This window comes from Helicoverpa zea, chromosome 21, assembly GCF_022581195.2.
Source record: "Helicoverpa zea isolate HzStark_Cry1AcR chromosome 21, ilHelZeax1.1, whole genome shotgun sequence".
Taxonomy (NCBI): Eukaryota; Metazoa; Arthropoda; class Insecta; order Lepidoptera; family Noctuidae; genus Helicoverpa; species Helicoverpa zea.
In genome coordinates this window covers 6,228,971-6,246,477 of record NC_061472.1, presented here as the reverse complement: position 1 = coordinate 6,246,477, position 17,507 = coordinate 6,228,971, and the positions used below count along the sequence as shown (strand labels likewise).

Here is a 17,507-nt window from a genome sequence, read left to right as displayed (position 1 = left end):
ACGTTGAGACTTTAACCATTGATAAGGTTACAGCATTCATTTATGCAATAAGTTCGGCCTAAGAAGAGAATGAAATCAGCGCAAACAGTCCAAATCTACATACCAACATCTATATACCAACGTGTTGTAAAAGGAATGTATTTGAAAATGTGTGCGTTTATCAATATAATCTGATTAACACTCATTGTCAAATTATTGCTACCCTTCGCTGAATGGAGGTTTCCCCCAATAACCGGCAACCATCCTAGTGTTTCACATTCGAGTATCCTGATACCGAGATCAATTAAGACCTTAGCCCAAAAGCATCGGACTAAAGAATTGCTCCTGAAGGAACATGGTGGGTTTTAGTAAGGGTCTGACACTCCTTCACGCTGCACCCAAAGCAGAAAAGGTCATTTGATGAAATTCCCACCAAAAACAAGCCCGAAAGATGCTGTAGGTTATACGTACTTTAAAAACGCTTTCCTCAAGCGATATAGACAGGCGAGTGCAGGAGTCCAGCAAGCTATGCTCGGGTATGATGCCGAGCACGCCGCCCGCCGCGCCCGCGCCGCCGCCGCCCGCCAGCGCTGGCATCGACTGGCACTCCTCCGACTTCGACAGCCCTGCCAGACAATCCACTTCACACTCTACAATCTACTGCCTTTTGTTAGCATTTAATGAGAACTACAATTTTAGGTCCTTCTCCGTGTGAGAGGAGGCCTGTGCCCAGCAGTGGGACGATAAAACAACAGTAACAATTTTAGGGTCGGTTTTATCAGGTCTGGGAACTACAGACTTTACTAAAGATATTTTGTGCCGTGACGGTATACGACATTTCACTAGCCTATGGAGTACTGTTACATAATCTTATTATACGATTTTATTTATTTGTTTTTCAATAGTGAGAGTAGAATACACATTGCGTTTGAATAAATATTTTTGGACTCTTAATGTTTTTCCTAAATTACTTTCCCATACATTGTTTAAATACCAACCGAGAACTGATTGCAGAGTTTGAGATTGGCACAGTAGTTGTTCAAAAACATAACTTTTTCTAGAGTGTAACCCGTGTTGCAATTTGGACATAACCGTCCTACCTATATTTGAACGAGGCATAGTAAGTAAGCCCGTGAATAATACCATAATGTATTTAAAAAATGCAATACTTTGTAAATGACCACATGTTTTGTGACAATGGATTAGTTGACTGTCAGTGCTTCCTTTTATTAAGATGGGTTGGCGCAAGTATGCAGTCATTTACATCAATAAAACAACTTGAAACTGATGTCACAGTGACTGTTTTAAATTTATTTTTTTTAAATTTCAACAGAAGTGAGTTAATACCGTTATTAGAAGATGATTATATTCATCGCTTAATGATACGGGAAATAAGAAAAATGTGACTCATTTCCCTTATGTTCCCAAGACTGTGCAAAAAATAAATAGTTTCCTAAGTGTGCAATATGAATATTGAATTCAATGTAGTAAATGAAAGTACTGGATTAGTGAAAACCGAAATAGAAAATAATTGGATTAAAACGGTTGTATACACAACAAATAAGAAAGAATAGGACAGGATTTTAGTTTTGCCCATATTAATAATTTTAACCCTTCAAAGAACCGTATTGTACAGTTTTTAATGACAATACTCAAAATCCAAGTAGGTTCGAGAAGTGTTATCTATAAGGTTAAATTCCGTTGGGATACTTACCGGATCAATATTGCACTAAAGCCTTGAAGTATTGCATTATGAATTGCTCCCAAGTAATCATAAAATGGCGCAAAAATACAAGAAGCACGCTGTTAGATGAAGTCAACTCGAAACTGACTTCTCCCAATTTAAAATTATTTTACTCTAATCTAGAAAGTAAGTATACCTAGGTACTACTCGTACTACAATGGTAATTCTAGTAAAGTCAAAAAACTAAAACAAATGTTTTAAATGATCCCGACCCAGTTAGTGATCCCAAATACAAATGTAGGTACATATCAGGTACTCAAAAATTAATCAAACTCATACTTGGGTCTATATTAGTGTGGTTGCTAGAGATCTACCAAATCGGTGCTACCAAAACCCATGTTTAATAAAAAACAAATCCGTACCAAGTATGAAAATCAAATGTGATATGTTATGCAACTCATTCACAAACTGTCGGAAACTCACCAAAAATAATATATTATTTGCAATGAATTTTGTAACTTGACTATGTATTTTTTAACAACTTAAATGACTTTCATTCGGATGACCTGCGAAAAATGTTCTATTATATTAGGAATTAATTCCCTCTGGCAATACGAACGTGTACGAAATTGATTTATATATTTACCTTCTAAATTAAATTTGTTGCCCCAACGATCGCACTCGCATTGCAGCCATGTTTTTTCAGCCTCCAGAGACAATTGTCCTGTAAATAAAGTAATAACCTTTTAAAAACTTCTCTATTATAGGAAGTACGGAAATATTTTTTATTTAAATTATTTTATTTTTATACAATCCAGGGCCTTATAAGAACTCTGTAATTCATTACAATTGCGTAAAAGAATAAAAAGATTCAACAAAAATATGAAACAAAGAGTCCAGTACTAATTAATACACGGAGCGTTCGTGTTTCTGTCTAAAATAAATTCTTATTACAAGGCCTTGATACAGAGAGCGCACCCAATAAAACTGTTTGAACAATGTGTGTTGTGACTAAAGTTTCTCATAACATAAGAAGCTCAGTTTCCGTATTTTACAAAACAATGTCCGCTCAAAGATTTTCTCATGTATCTTATTCAAATATAACTTGATATTATCTCAGAGGCTCATCTTAATTTGAAGTCAAAAATCTGTAGTCAAATTACGTTCCGTCTTTGTTTAATTAGTGTAACGATGATTTGAACAATTAGTCGAGTACTATATTATTATAATAACCTTAGGTTCAGACGAGTGTTATTAGACTTACTTATAAATATTATCTTATATCTCGAGTGTCGCTCCATCGGCCATGCGGCTCTTATGACAAAACGAAACTGTAACTGCTATTGTAGATATCTATAAAGTTAAAATAATAAGTAAGGACTTTGGAGTGCAACCTTGGAATGCAAAATAATAATTGTGAACTGACATCACAATGATTGTAGGAAAAGAGCAAAATATACCACATAGGACCAGAGAACTGAGGTTTAATATGTAGAAATATAACTTTACGGGTGACACTGAAGAATAAGGCCTTGCTTGGACTCACAGTTACAGAAACAGTTGGAAATATCATCAACCTGATCTTGGTCACATCATCATCATCCATATTCTAAAATTACGATAAGGAACTAATCCCCTCGTCCCAATTTAATTTGGGATCAGAGCAGCTAATTTTCTTCTTAAAAACTCTCTTCTATCAGCTATCATCTGGTTGCTTCATTCCCTCTGGTTCTTCATCGACGGACCATGCCCAAAATCTCCCTCAAGGCAGCCGAAGGAAAAGTACCACCTATTGTTCAAAACCAGCCTGTTCACTAATTTCATAAGGACAGTGGTACTTACTAGCATATGCCTCCTGGTCGCGATGGTGCCGCGGCGGGGGCGGGTCCCTGAAGGAGCATATCCACTCGTCCTTCACCCTGAGTATCCGGCCCGTCACCCGCGCGTAATACTCGTAGTTGTCTCGACCGAAGAGATCGCCGGCACTGAACTGTTCGATCAGCTGCCGCATGATACGGGTCGCCACCTGGACATGAGGTTGTTGTGTAAAAGCCGCTCCCAATATTCTACCTGTACATTTGCTTACTGAAGATAGAATGTTGACATCAGTCTTTTTGTCAAAGATCGAAGATAAATAGGATATCGGGAACGGCCGTTAATAGTTTTGAATTTTGGGGGGAAAATTCGCATACTAGCATATTTGTTTTTAGAAAACATAAATTAATATTCTATATAAGTTAAATAGATGATCATCAACAATAAAATCGATGATATAATAGGTATTAAATGGTAACTACTTAGGGAATGCTTATAACGGCGGACAAACTAGCAAACACTTTATTGCATTATCCAGAGTGGAAATTCAATTTTCATGTATGAGTCACTCCATACATTTGTACAAATTATGTTTGACTACTAATGCAAATTAACAGCTGATAGATATTACTCGTATCAGGCATGACTCATAGATTCAGGACTCACTAAGCAATTCAGTAAAAGCCGACTCTTCAACAATCAGATAAAATTTCACAAATAACCTTTCCTCCTATAGAATCTAACATAATTTATTGTAACCGACAATTGAACAATAAGCCCTCACTGGTACAATATTTCGTTGAGTAACAGTGAACCGAGTGCAGGAAGTGAGTAACCAAAGAATTCATGAATCAAGCTTATCAGTGGTGAGGTCGAAAAAATAAATAGGTGATGCTTCTTGCTTGAGTTAACCGATAAGGAGCACAATGTAGCATTCTATGATGTAATATCATTTCTATAAAAGCTTACTAGAAGAATGAGAGGAGAGTTTAATATGAAGGTCTATAGCATAAAGCAAAGTATTAAATAATTCCTTTCTGCAAGGGAATGCCATCAGCCGAAATGTTTCGATTATAAAGGAATAATAAAGAGCAGGTAATTGAGTGAGTTTCAGTATTTCTACGAAAAGATAAAGGTCGTATTTTAAAATGTTAATTAAATACATATTTACAATCACAACCAGCCACAACAATAAAAGCAAAGACTACTTCTGGCGCTATTAAATGCCTAATCAAGCGAAAATTATATTCATCACTACAAAGTAAGTACAGCCGTTATTTGGAACTTCATCAACAAAATAACACAATTCTATATAAACAAACAATAATACACGAACAAGCTACACACAATACCTCATGCAATAAGTAAGTAGGAAATGCGTAATACATAAATAACCGCAGTTAAGGAAAGCATAGTACGATGAGCTACATAAGTTACGATGAGCTACATAAGTTACGATGAGCTACATAAGTTACGATGAGCTACATAAAGTAACAGTGGAAGTAAACTGATTGGTTGTATAATGTTGTACTCACGGAAACTTCAGCCTTTTGCCGCATGTTATACAGTTTTAGTGAATACAGTACAAGCTATTTACAGTTACGCTCTTACATTTAATTTTTAACATCGATTTAATCAATTGATGTGGACAATGTTTAACACAAACTTGTATGTTCAAAATTGGTACTCTTAAAACACTAACTGAAAATATGACTCCCAAAAATATATATAAGTACCTAGGTACTTTACTTCCTAATAAGTTTATAGAACATCTGAAAAACTAAAACATCGAAGAATAAGTGTATGTAAAACCTCATAGAAGGTTATGACCGTCCAGAGAGTAGAAGTCATAATTAAAACCGTAATGCATGTCAAAGACAATTGGAAAAGCAACGAAAAAGGTTAATTAATACATATGACGTAATTGTACAATCAGTCGAAGTCTGCAATGTCTCATAAAAACCGTGGAATGCACCGGCTTTAGATAAACTCAAGTAAAGCAGAAATGTTCACATACATTTGTGTAATCAGTTTTTACGTACAACTTTCAGTCTAGAAATGCTGCTAGTTTTTCAGCTATCATCGTTACAGCAACTTTTCCGACTGTTGACTTGTAGGTTCGATTTATAGTTAAAAAGAACGTCAATTACTTAACCCGTTCTAAAACACGTATAATCGCCTAAACGTTAAACTAACGTAACTTCCTCCTTACAATCTGATTTAACTACGTGTTTTCGAAAAGAACAATCGCATAAAGTGATAAAATATAATCTTGGTACTGCAAACGCATTACAATGCACATACAGTCAGCAAGCGAAAGATAATTTAAATTTAAGCCTTGTATCTGATAAGGAAACACTATTAGAATCCCACTCGACATTGCTGATAAAAAAACTGTTTATTGACTATGAATTACGATAGCAAGATTATATAGTTGCTTTTCTTGGCGTTCACTTTCATTGTTAATGTCTACTTAGATTGATTTCGTTTTACAATGACTTTCAATATGATTCACCTTTATACATATACGAGTCATTCAACGGATTATACTTGTAACAATGGTAAGTACGTAGTAAAATAGGAGGTATGTAAAATACTGTCTTTGGAAATCTACTACCTATACTTATTAAAGCTTCATATCAAGAAATGCATTTTTTTACTTTCGACTTATCACTGGATATGGTACCTAATAAAGTCATTGTATAACAATAAACGTTCAGAGGGAAGAAAAAATTAGAACGCCTCAACTGCTTATTTCATAGTGAAACAAAATCACAGCAAAAGCTGCTTAGCGACTGAAAACCTTTCTATTGTAAATGTCATCGCATAAGTTCAAACGTCAATCGTATGATGAGCGACCGGTACCAAAACAAACGTAGATTCATAATATAGGTAACATATGTCCACATCAGGTGATTACACCGAAACTCGATATATTTAATCGTCGATAATGGTGCAGCTATCACATAGTGCGACACATACATGTATCACTTTACAAAGCGCATTCACTCCCCTTGTACACACATTAAACATAGTTTTTGTATGTTAGTTCTATGTATCCATATGGTATCATCAGCCCAATATTTAGTTCAAAAGCATCTGTTGTTAATTTTTTTCTCATAATTCTTGGAAATTATGTTTATGTCAAGGCATTGCTTGATAAGTCTTTTAATATCTTACTTAGTCATAGTTTGCATATTTTAATTTCATCATATTCTTTACCAAGTAGCTTATGAAGTTATGACTCACTAGACAAAAGGATGTAACTAACAGAAAGTTCCACGGGAAACCATGGCAACTTCGAACAAACTATCACGAATCAATAACAACATGACAATTTTAACATTTCCTCAGCCATACGTGGGTCTAATGACACCTTAGTATTGTGACATATGACAGATAATGATTGAACTAACCTTGAATCTCTGAACGTCCTCCATTGTGGCTGTTTTGCCGTCCGACACGCAAGAGTGGAAAAATGATGGGGCCACCGACACGCCCAGGGCTTCGGATGTCATACCTGTACCTAGAAACAATACAATTGTTTGAATCAATGTACTGTAGTTGGGGAATATTCTGGTGATAAAAGCCCTTAAATTGACATCCAAACTTTTTTTCAGATACCGAAAAACTCATTAGTCATTAAACAAGTAAATTAGAAGCTGAACTAAACGCTTTTTCTCAAGTCAAAAACCTGTAAATAAATCACAGCACAAGATATTCACGGAAAACAAATTAACTTTTTCTCTTCTTCGTTTAAGCACGGTGAAGTCGTTCAACTTGGTTGTTTTATCTAATTGTCGGATACAAAAAAAAAACTACTTAAGCGGCAAATTACAGTAATTAAAACTGCAGACACCGAATTAGCTATTATTTAGCATTAATACAGAAGTCGTACCAGAATGCATAAGTGCTGTTGCACTTCTACACGCAATGGTGTATGAACGGAGTTTTCTTGGTATAAAAAATACGACAAAAACTTAACATCGTAATCGTCATACATAAGTCATGACTGAATGGTATGAATCGGTATTCATTCTTCTTACACTTAATTGACTACTGAATACAACGCATGAAGAAAAAACAATACATCAACAAAAAGCTGTGCCTAAGTTTAAATAAAATCCCTAAGTAGGTAATTAAAACCAACTTAAAAGTCAAAAGGTCATTTAACAACAGCCTTTTGATTCAAATACAACTAGAGTCACGTAAGAGGTTCCTATTATTTGCAGCGCACCGCATTCGCGTTCATGCGTCCATACGTCATTACCATAATATTTTACATATTAGTACCTGCGACGACAATGACGAACAGACAGACGCAAGTCGCATTAAACAAGGCTCGATATAGAGCTAAATGAGCCGTATATGCGACGCACAATCGCACACGACGCTTTTGTCGGCGGTAACATTGTCCAGGAAAACAGAATACGTATTAAAAGGAGACGTGACGAAGAACACGCCTTATAAAGAGCATTCAGATATAGTTGCCATGTGTGATAGCAAAAGATCCTACTGATTAAGAGATTGATGAGAGTAAATCATTAATGTAGCCCTCACGCCTTTTGTTATGCAAAACACGCACAACTTTATGCGAAAATAAATAATTGAATCCTTGCATATTTATTTCTACCTTCGCTATATCGGAGTCACGAAACTACGGCATATTATTTGAAAGCAAAATAATATTTTTCTACCGATGGGAGCAGTGACATTTCCCATAAAATCGCGACTTTTCGGAAACTAGGCCAGCACAGCGCGACCTAAATAATTAATATAAATATATAATAGATCAAAAAGGTTACGCCTAAAGCTACTAAAGCAAAGACGTCATCACGAACTAGGCCAAGAAATAATCCAGCGAGACGTTCTGAAGAAACATTAAATAATAGCACAATGAATGTAAAGCCGTTGCATCACGCGCGCCCACGCAGCTTCGCGTGTAATTGGCATTATTACCACTAATTACTTTCGTTAGGCCACTGCCAAATGCTGGCTATGTATTGTCATGTACATAACATCGTAATAAACCTTAATCGGGCCTATCGAATCTCGGCAATGTTAAGAATTTTGATATACTATCGCGAATATTCTTGAAGTTAGTCAACTCAAATATTAGCGAACAAAGAGTTAACATTTCATTTGCAGTTAGTCATTGAGTTCATCTTAATTAGATTGCGTACATCCTCAAGCCTCAAATGTAAATATTTTTTAATTCCTAAGTCTAGGAAGTGCTGATGATTTCGACAGAATATACCAGTGCAAAAAAGAATAGTAGCTTTTGTTGGCAATTAGTGTTCAAATACCTGCTTTGTCAGCGTTGGAGGCCATCACCCGAAACGTGCCGAAGAGTAGCACCAACAACCTCTGCGTGCATACCGGCAGCGACAGTAGCAATCTGGGGACAAAAACTGAATTTACTAACGTGGTATTAATGCTTATAAAAACGAATATGATGTTTCTGAAACATTTATCAAGCATCTAAATGGGATCTTGTGCATGTTGGGCTTTAGTCAGACTCTTACTGACTAAAACCCATCACGTTCCTTCTTAACTGCCCTTTATTTACCAGGGCCGCGTTAACTCTTTCGAACTATCCCGCAACCCACCCAAATGGGACCTTTATTACAGTATCAACAAAAATATCTTACAACATTTATGTACCCTATTGCATTAAAGTTACATGTTGAAATGACATGACATTCAAATTTTGATTTTGACTCAAGCATTGGATATAGATAAATCAATGAAGCGGCTAAATAAAGCATCGACTGACGACGCCGAGTCTCGACAACAGTCGCATACATGTGTTATGTAGCACGAGTGGTAAAGTTCCACTTTACTTACACAAGTTAAACTAAGTTGTATTGTGCTGAGGAACTACTTCATTATGAAAGTAGATGTATAGCATGACGATAGCAGCCTAAACATCGCGTAATCAACACCTTTTTTAGGAAGGAGGAAAATAATCAAATGGGTCCGTCATCTCCATGTGTGTCAGACTCTTTCTGACAAAAATCCAGCCTTGTTCTTTTTGGGGATCTTTGTGTTAAGGGGCGATGGTACTGATTATAACAATCCCACAGCCACGGCAAGCTTTGACCCTAAATGCCACCTTTTTATGGGAAATCATCAATTGACTCCTCGCGCTGTGGGTTCGCAGCGTGAGGGAGTGTAAGACTCTTACTTACTAAAACCAATCATGTTCCTTCGTAGGCCTTTTGTACCGCAATGTAGCGTACCCTAAATGCAAAATCTGATCTATGAATCAATAAACTGCTTTACTGGAAGTGTTCATGTACCCAGACTCTGCGTGACACGGCTAAAGTTACGGTAATCATGTAAACATGCGACCAATGAGAGTGAAAATTAAAAATATGCATGGTATGTACTACTAATAGCAATACCGTTGAATTGTGCGAGTCAATTGAGAGAAAAGAATCGCATGTTCGCAAGAATGATAGTGATCTTGATACTGGTAGCTATACGGCGGTGCTTCACGCAACCCGTAATACATAACTTCGTCGAAAATAATAACAACCATATAATTATGTATTATGTTACATCAAAATACAATTATGTCATAATTTTTTTTAATCAAATTCCATATAAAACAAAATTTTTCCACGTCACACAAGGAAAATAAACTTAAAATTGATAAAAAAAATCTATTAACAATTTAAAATTAATATTCCAATCAATATTTTCCGTGATACTGCGGTTATTGGTACTTCAATGATATTATCGCGGTGACCTAATTATTATAAGAGGAAAATTAAAAACGTACGTGAGGTCATTGACCTTTGGTTCGTAATTGATGGCAAAACCGCACGAATAACTCGGTTTCTTCAAGATTTATATGAATGAGTTGAAAGACGGCATTGTATAACATGCAGTATGAGGCGTCGACTTAACGCATGAATAAGGAACGATTACGCCAATATGTACGCTCAACGCTGTTCCGATTATACAATTGGGCTCCTTCGCCTTGATATATGAGAGCCGTTTAATGTTAACAGTCTTATTTTTATGTAATACATCAGATAAATCAACAAATTGCCCCCTCCCGCTGTGGCTGCAGTGGGAGTATCAGACTTTTACTGACTAAAACCCAGCTTTCATTCATCATCTGAAGCCCTTTTTATACTAGGGTCGCGGTAACTCTCCAACAATCCCGCAGCCGCGACAGGATGTTAACAATAGCAGTTGTTAAATAATAAAATATTGTAAAAATCGAAAGAAAACCTGACCTACTCGAATCGAAACAGAGCATTATCATTGTAAAAAAGAAAGTTTATTAGCTGATCGCTGACCATGGCTTAGAATCGAAGGTTCACGGTCAGCAATTCAATGTGAAACCAATTCATTAACTGGTTATGGTTCCGATTTTAAAAGCATCATGCTATTTACTGTCTATATATATTTAGTAACTGTCGTATTTTTTTCTCAGCTACTTAAACTTAAGACTGTGTCTCAGATCAAAAGTATAAACAATCCTTAATGATCAACTTACATTTGATGATGCAATTCAAAGATCAATGATTGCTCATTGAAAAACTCTATGCTGACTTGGACCATGCGAATAATTCACAAAAAGCTGTATCCTGGTGAAATCAAGAGGTTCCAAGCCAAACAAATTTTCCCCTCCATGGCCTCCATTCTAGACAGGTTTCATTATTCAGATCTATAAACAATATCTGTCATGCCTGTAGCCTAACCGAGTGCTTGGAAACTTAATGGTCGAATGGTTCCAAACTCGATGGACCCGGGAGTTCACGCTCAATATGTCAGACCGCGCCCGCGATCTTTTAAACATTTTAGGGCAAATCTGTTTAAGGTTCATTGCAACTATGTTATTTAAAAACGTAATGGGGATAAATAGTTCATAGGTGAAATAAAAAGCTGTAGGGATTTTTTGCTTGAATGCTCTATTATTGGGAACTGCTGGATCGATTCAGTCTTTCAATATTAGGGCCTATTTATCGAGGAAGGCTTCTTTTTTATTTTATGTACGCGAGTGAAACTGATGGTAAACGCTAGCAATTTGATAAGTATAAAATTGAAAAACATTTTTGTCTACCACTGGTAATATTCTACCGTTCATCGCAGCTAAATGAAACAACAAAAAACTTGGAAAAAATTGAGTAGCGCTTATTTTTGTCCGTGACATGACCAATTACATTTGTCTTGGCCACGACTTCTTCCTAAGTTTAATAAAAAATAACGATTACTTTTCTGAAGTTGGTTGTTCGAATTCGGCTGTTGTCTGTATTGTTAAATATATACTAATATTATAAAGAGATAGGGTTTGTTGCGTTGTAGGGGATAATTTCCGGATCTACTAAACCGATTTTGAAACAATATTTAAAGTGACGGCCATAAATATTTGCATACCAAAGAAACATGACACAAAATACTAAAAACATATTTATTTGTTTACTGCCATGTCCATGGCAACCGAAGCGCACCGTAACTATGTGTAAGCGCATCAAAATTCAGGTCGGGTGTTCTATAAACAACCATTGTTCCTATCCATAATACTGATGTATTGTGAAAGTCCTATACCCGCCATGACGGGGCAAACGGTAAATAATGACAAACTAAACATTATGGCAACATTAAAATAATATTACTGTCACTATGTATAGCTATGTAGTTTTTTTTAAAGTAGACCCCTGATACATGGGTCGTTGAGAAAAGTATCTCAATTTAGATATTGATAGTCGAAGTCGAAAGTATAATTCTCCTTGATTGCTTTTAATTAGCAAAACGGAGGATCTTTTTTCTATTTCCCCCCATCAACAAAGTTAAATTATAACTAACTTAATTTTGCAAGACAAGCTATTATTGCAAGAAAAAGGATATTCCCTAAGGGCACAATATCTAATCTCATGTAGGCGAACAAAATAGCTCTTACGTTATATTATAAAATCTATTGTGTATTTACGTCATTTTATATCAGTTGCGTGTTACTATAAGCCGTTCAAAGCGTTATAATAAAATTTTACGCGGTAATAGATTGAAAGAGAATACACAAACAGGTAAACGATTAAATAATAGAAAAATATTTATGTTATTGTTCCCAGAAACTACATGTTTCTGAAAAAAATAATAAGCTACCTACACATTTGAATCAAAGTTAAAAATAGGATCGGTGCACTTTTAATTTAATAAAATTAATAAAGCATAACTTTAATGATTCAGTTTCAAAGTACCTACCTACTCTGAAAATATTGTTCCAGCTATTTAGTTGTAATGCAACAACAATGTACATTTGTACAAGAGGTGCTTATCATCCCACACAATTGCATAAAAGTCAACAGAGGAAAACAGGTTACTTACGAACATTAAACTCGGCCGATGAGCTAACAAGGTACATAAATAATTGCACACCTGCAACCATGGGAAACTTACTTGCGTATCATTTTGACGACGAGAACAGTTCAATTCTTATATTAATTAAAGACGGAAGATATCATTTAAAACGTTACAATACTTTAAACAACGGTTTTAGTATTTCTAAGAACATAACTTAATTTCGATACAACTTACAGTATAATTTTAAAACTAGTTTTCTAAATCAACTTTGACACGTAGTGTTGGCTATCACCATACATTCGCATAGCCTTTTGGCCTTTTCCCAACTAGGTTGAAGACGCAGCTTTCACTCGAGCTAGAAGTTGCTGAATATCAATTTTTAGAGGAGCGACTACCGACCGATTTCCATAAACTTACTGCTGTCTAACACAAAACTGGTTACACTATCTAGCTCTCGAAGGGTATTTAAAATTCAATTTTAGACTTACGGCAAACGCTGAACTTTGCGAGCGGTTTCTATTGCCAACTAGCTGTTTCTCTCGGTTTACCTTAGAGTTCACAAACTTTTTCTATTTTCGGTGCAATTGCTATTACTTCTTGGTATTAAGTCTCGGGGCCCTAACTAGTTAATTTACTAAGCGATGATACGAGGCAAGGAGGGCCTCAAGGCCAGTTTGCTCGCTCAGATTGGCAGATTGGCGATTGGCAGATTTAAGGACCCCAGACTCGGAAAGTATTAAAGAAACTGCAGAGATAATTCTTGATTCATTGCTTCCTTAGAGTAACGATCCAAAGAGGCAATTGAATTCGAACGTAAATTGATAAGTCACACAGTTTGTCGACAGTATTTTCACTGACTCAGTTGGCGTCAAGGGGGCCAAAATTAAACCGGCGTTAAATCACCAAATTAGAAGAAACAATTTCATTATTAAGCTTTTGATCGCCGCGGAAAAATAAGCGCATTGCACCCGTGTTGTATGTGCTTTTTCGCATGGTTTTATCAAAAACTTTAGAAACTAGAATTCATCAAATAGTTTTTTTGGCATACCCAAATAGTGTTACATATACGCAGATAAACTTTGGCAGAGCAAGCTTTAAATTGTGCAATTTAGGCTTGTTTACAAGGAGAATAATTGTTGAGAACCAGTACTTGACAATAAGCAAAAGGAATAATAAAGAAGGCAAGGCTGGTAACCCTACATTTACTTTAGTAACCACACATTTCCATTTTTCTTTATACTTTGCTGCAAATTCTTGTATGTTTAAATAGTTTTTGTTTGAAGGATACACATTATCTTGGCACTACACTAAGTAAACTGGTTGCATATTTAAATAATTCTTGAATACCTGTTTTCAAAAATATTTTTAGGTGATAAGGTGAAAAGAGTACACAATTACAATTAGGGCATGCAATACCGGTTAACCGGTTTCGTTTTTACCGGTAAATTGCCCATTTTTGCGAGTTTTAAATTACCGGTAAAAATAATATGAAACCGGTAATTTACCGGTTTTTACGTTTTTCTGATAAAATATAGCAATTGTTCATTTAACGTCAAATCTTTCTTATGTAACCTGAATATAATGTTGCATACATTACGTATTGTAAGTGTTACAGATGCTGTTTTTTAGTAAAGTAAACTTGTGTGTCCTTAGGGGTCAATCCCCACTGAAAGAGCAGCGGCCGGCAGCGGCCGTAAGAGCACGGACAATGTAAGAGCGCGGCGCGGCCCGCCGCGCTCGCGCTCAATCACTTGCATTTACGGCCGCTGCCGGCCGCTGCCGGCCGCTGCTCTTTCAGTGGGGATTGACCCTGGGTCAATCCGGCGCCGCGCTGGGCCGCGCCGCGCCGCGCTGGGCCGCGCCGCACCGCGCTGGGCCGCGGACACGGTGGAGCACACAGTCCAGGTGTGCACTGCCTGGGAAGGGTACCGCCGTGTTGTCGTCGAGGCAATAGGCAGCGGCGACCTTTCGCGTCCTTCCCTGGTTCAAGCCATGGTCCGGAGCTAGAGGGAATGGGAAGCCGTCGCCTCCTTCTGCGAAGCAGCCATGCTCGAGAAGGAGACGGCGGAGCGACTTCGAGTAGCACCTCTCATCCCAGCCGCTGTAGTGGACCAGGAAGACACCACGGGCGCCAAGGGTCGAGAGACGACTCCCGGCCACCGTAGGCGTCGGTCTGTGGGCGGTGAGTTCGGGTGGCTCATCGTTCCACCGTCTGCATAGACAACAGACCCGTGTCAGCGGCGCGCGTTGTTCCACGGGCTCCTCAGGGAGATGTCAGCAAACCCAGTGGGGCCCAGCAGGGCCAAGGCCTGCCGGGGCCGCGGGATTGTTCGAAAGAGTTACCGCTACCCTGGTCCATAAAACGCCTACTAAAAAACATGGGTTTTAGACAGAAAGAGTCTGTCATTTGATGATTTACCATAAAAAAGGGCTTTCACTTCAATGAAAAATATATTTTTTTACGGTAATTCTTAGCATTTATCCCGTCTTGTGACGGGGTCGGCTTTCTGTATCTTCCTTCTTTCACTTCGCTCTATCCTCCTGAATAGACATCTTTCTCTTCGAGTTCGCAGATTTTCATGTCATTCATTACGACACTCAACCACCACGGTTTTGGCCTGCCTTTGAGCCTTTGACCGGGTCTATTGAGATTGAGTATCACATTCACACTGCCGATGTCCTCAGGTGTCACTCCTTTTTACATATCCGTACCCTCGTAGCCGTTTCTCTTGCATTTTGTCGGCGACATCGCGTACGGATGGTAATGACATGTTTTTTGTTACGGCCCACGTCACAAAAAACATTTACCACATTATACTTTGCATATTTATTTAGTTTTTGCTTTAAGACTACCCAATCTTATTGTTATAATATCACATTAAAAAAATTACAAAAATTACCGTTTTACCGGTTTACCGGTAAAAATATTTTTATTACCGAATTTTTACCGGTAATTTTTGTTTTACCGAAATTGCATGCCCTAATTACAATGTTATCACATTCGTAATAAAAGTTTATTTGTTGCAAGTTTTAACTAAAGTGCCTTAATGATAGGAACTAATACCTGTTTCAAATAAATATTTTATATGAGAACAATACATTGTACCACAGTTATTTATAGTTATAGATACTAATAGTATGCATACCTATGGATAAGAATATGGAGTTCATATACAAATACTTTATAGTCTAGTAAAAGTACAGACAGGCATTTGTTAATGATTAGTACTTTCTTTAGAAAAAATATAGATCATAGTTTAATCATTGTTATGAAGTAAGTAGTTCAACAAAGGTATGCAAACTGTAACCATAACACATCATTTTACCTGGCTTATATTTTTGCTAGCTTTGTTATACATATTTCAATTAGACTTGATAATGCATGCGACTGACCTGCGAATTTCATCAACTTGCTGCTCCTCAGGTAGTTCCACTGCTGCGAACAGGTGCATCTCACCGTCTCGGCCAAACACACCACCAGGGATTTTCCTAGACAATATACATTTTATGACAAATCAATCACAAAAAAATTATTTACTAGCCTCAATGTTTAAAAGTGTCTGTACTTTAATTTATTTTTACAGATACAACTTTTAAGGTAAAAAAACTATTACTTTCTACACTCAGGAAATGAAGCTCACTGCATCAGCCATGAACTTACACCTTTTAAAAGATTATCAATCAATCTAAACTGTATTGAGTGTATGTCAAACACTATTATCACACCTCCTGATAATGCAAACAAAAATATTTACTTAAAAAACCTTATCAGATTAAAGAAAACTATTTATCTATTGTTAGTAAGCAACAATTCAGCTTTAGCAATAATAAGAAACATTGCTCACTTAAATAGACTGTGTTCCAGTGAGAAAAAAGAATAAAAGTAAGAGTATGATTAAGGATGCTTACCTGAGGAATTTTTTGAGCACACTAGCAATAGTATAAACAGAGTAGTTATCTACATTGACCAGGCGGCCGGTTTGCAGGAAGTGAATCAGTTTCTTCATGGCACCCTGGTGACCCGGCGCGCGGAACACGTCCCGACGCAGCGGCGCCTCCTTGTTCAGCTTCAGTATCAGCACCTGCACATCACCACAGATTTACTTCCAGGAAAACCTCACAACACACACCAAACACTCGATAAAGCTGTTTGTTAAGCCGCTATTAACACACGCAAGAATGGAAACCAGAATGAAATGCTGTTTTAACTATATATAACTTCAAGCTTGATACAACTTCTGAAACCCGCTCTACAACAATTCAGCACTTAAACAGACGGTCATATTCATATTGATAATCAAAACTAGCAAGTTTCTCAAGGGCGTTGTCAGGGAACTTCAAGTCACTAGTATACTAACAAGCAAGGGCCCAGGGATATCATCCTTGCACACTTCATGTAGAGGAACACCAAACTTCACTTTCTCTAATCTTCTTGGGTATGGCAAAGAGTTTGGATGCCCACAAGACGTAACCACATTGCTCAATGTAGCAGCTCGTCGATGCATCCTTCTAGCCCAGTTACTCATTTTGGCTGTTTGCGGGACGTCAGGCTTTTGGCAATACTATCAAACAATTATAAAAGCTACACGCATTTTTGTCGAAGTATTTAGAACCGTATATAGTAAATTGATTTTTTAAAGCAAAATAAGAATTATTTCGGTACAGCCGCAATCCCCGGTTCGTTCGTTTGCCAGCCGACCAGTGTTGCCAG

At 37.1% G+C, this 17,507-nt stretch overlaps 1 protein-coding gene across 4 annotated transcripts in view; it reads right to left on the bottom strand.

Annotated features, from left to right (window-relative positions):
- The window catches only part of LOC124640603, a 25,983-nt gene extending 8,476 nt beyond the window's left edge, over nt 1–17,507 (bottom strand). For 3 of the 4 annotated variants that reach the window (XM_047178440.1, XM_047178438.1, XM_047178441.1), the window contains exons 1-8: nt 17,155–17,507; nt 16,706–16,878; nt 16,190–16,285; nt 8,785–8,876; nt 6,895–7,004; nt 3,506–3,689; nt 2,310–2,387; nt 451–620 (exon numbers count right to left, since the gene is read on the bottom strand). In XM_047178440.1, coding sequence (XP_047034396.1) covers nt 451–620; nt 2,310–2,387; nt 3,506–3,689; nt 6,895–7,004; nt 8,785–8,876; nt 16,190–16,285; nt 16,706–16,878; nt 17,155–17,322 — 1,071 coding nt within the window. In that variant the 5' untranslated portion in view covers nt 17,323–17,507. The remainder of the gene's footprint in view (nt 1–450; nt 621–2,309; nt 2,388–3,505; nt 3,690–6,894; nt 7,005–8,784; nt 8,877–16,189; nt 16,286–16,705; nt 16,879–17,154) is intronic. The other variant, XM_047178439.1, reaches the window with a different exon arrangement.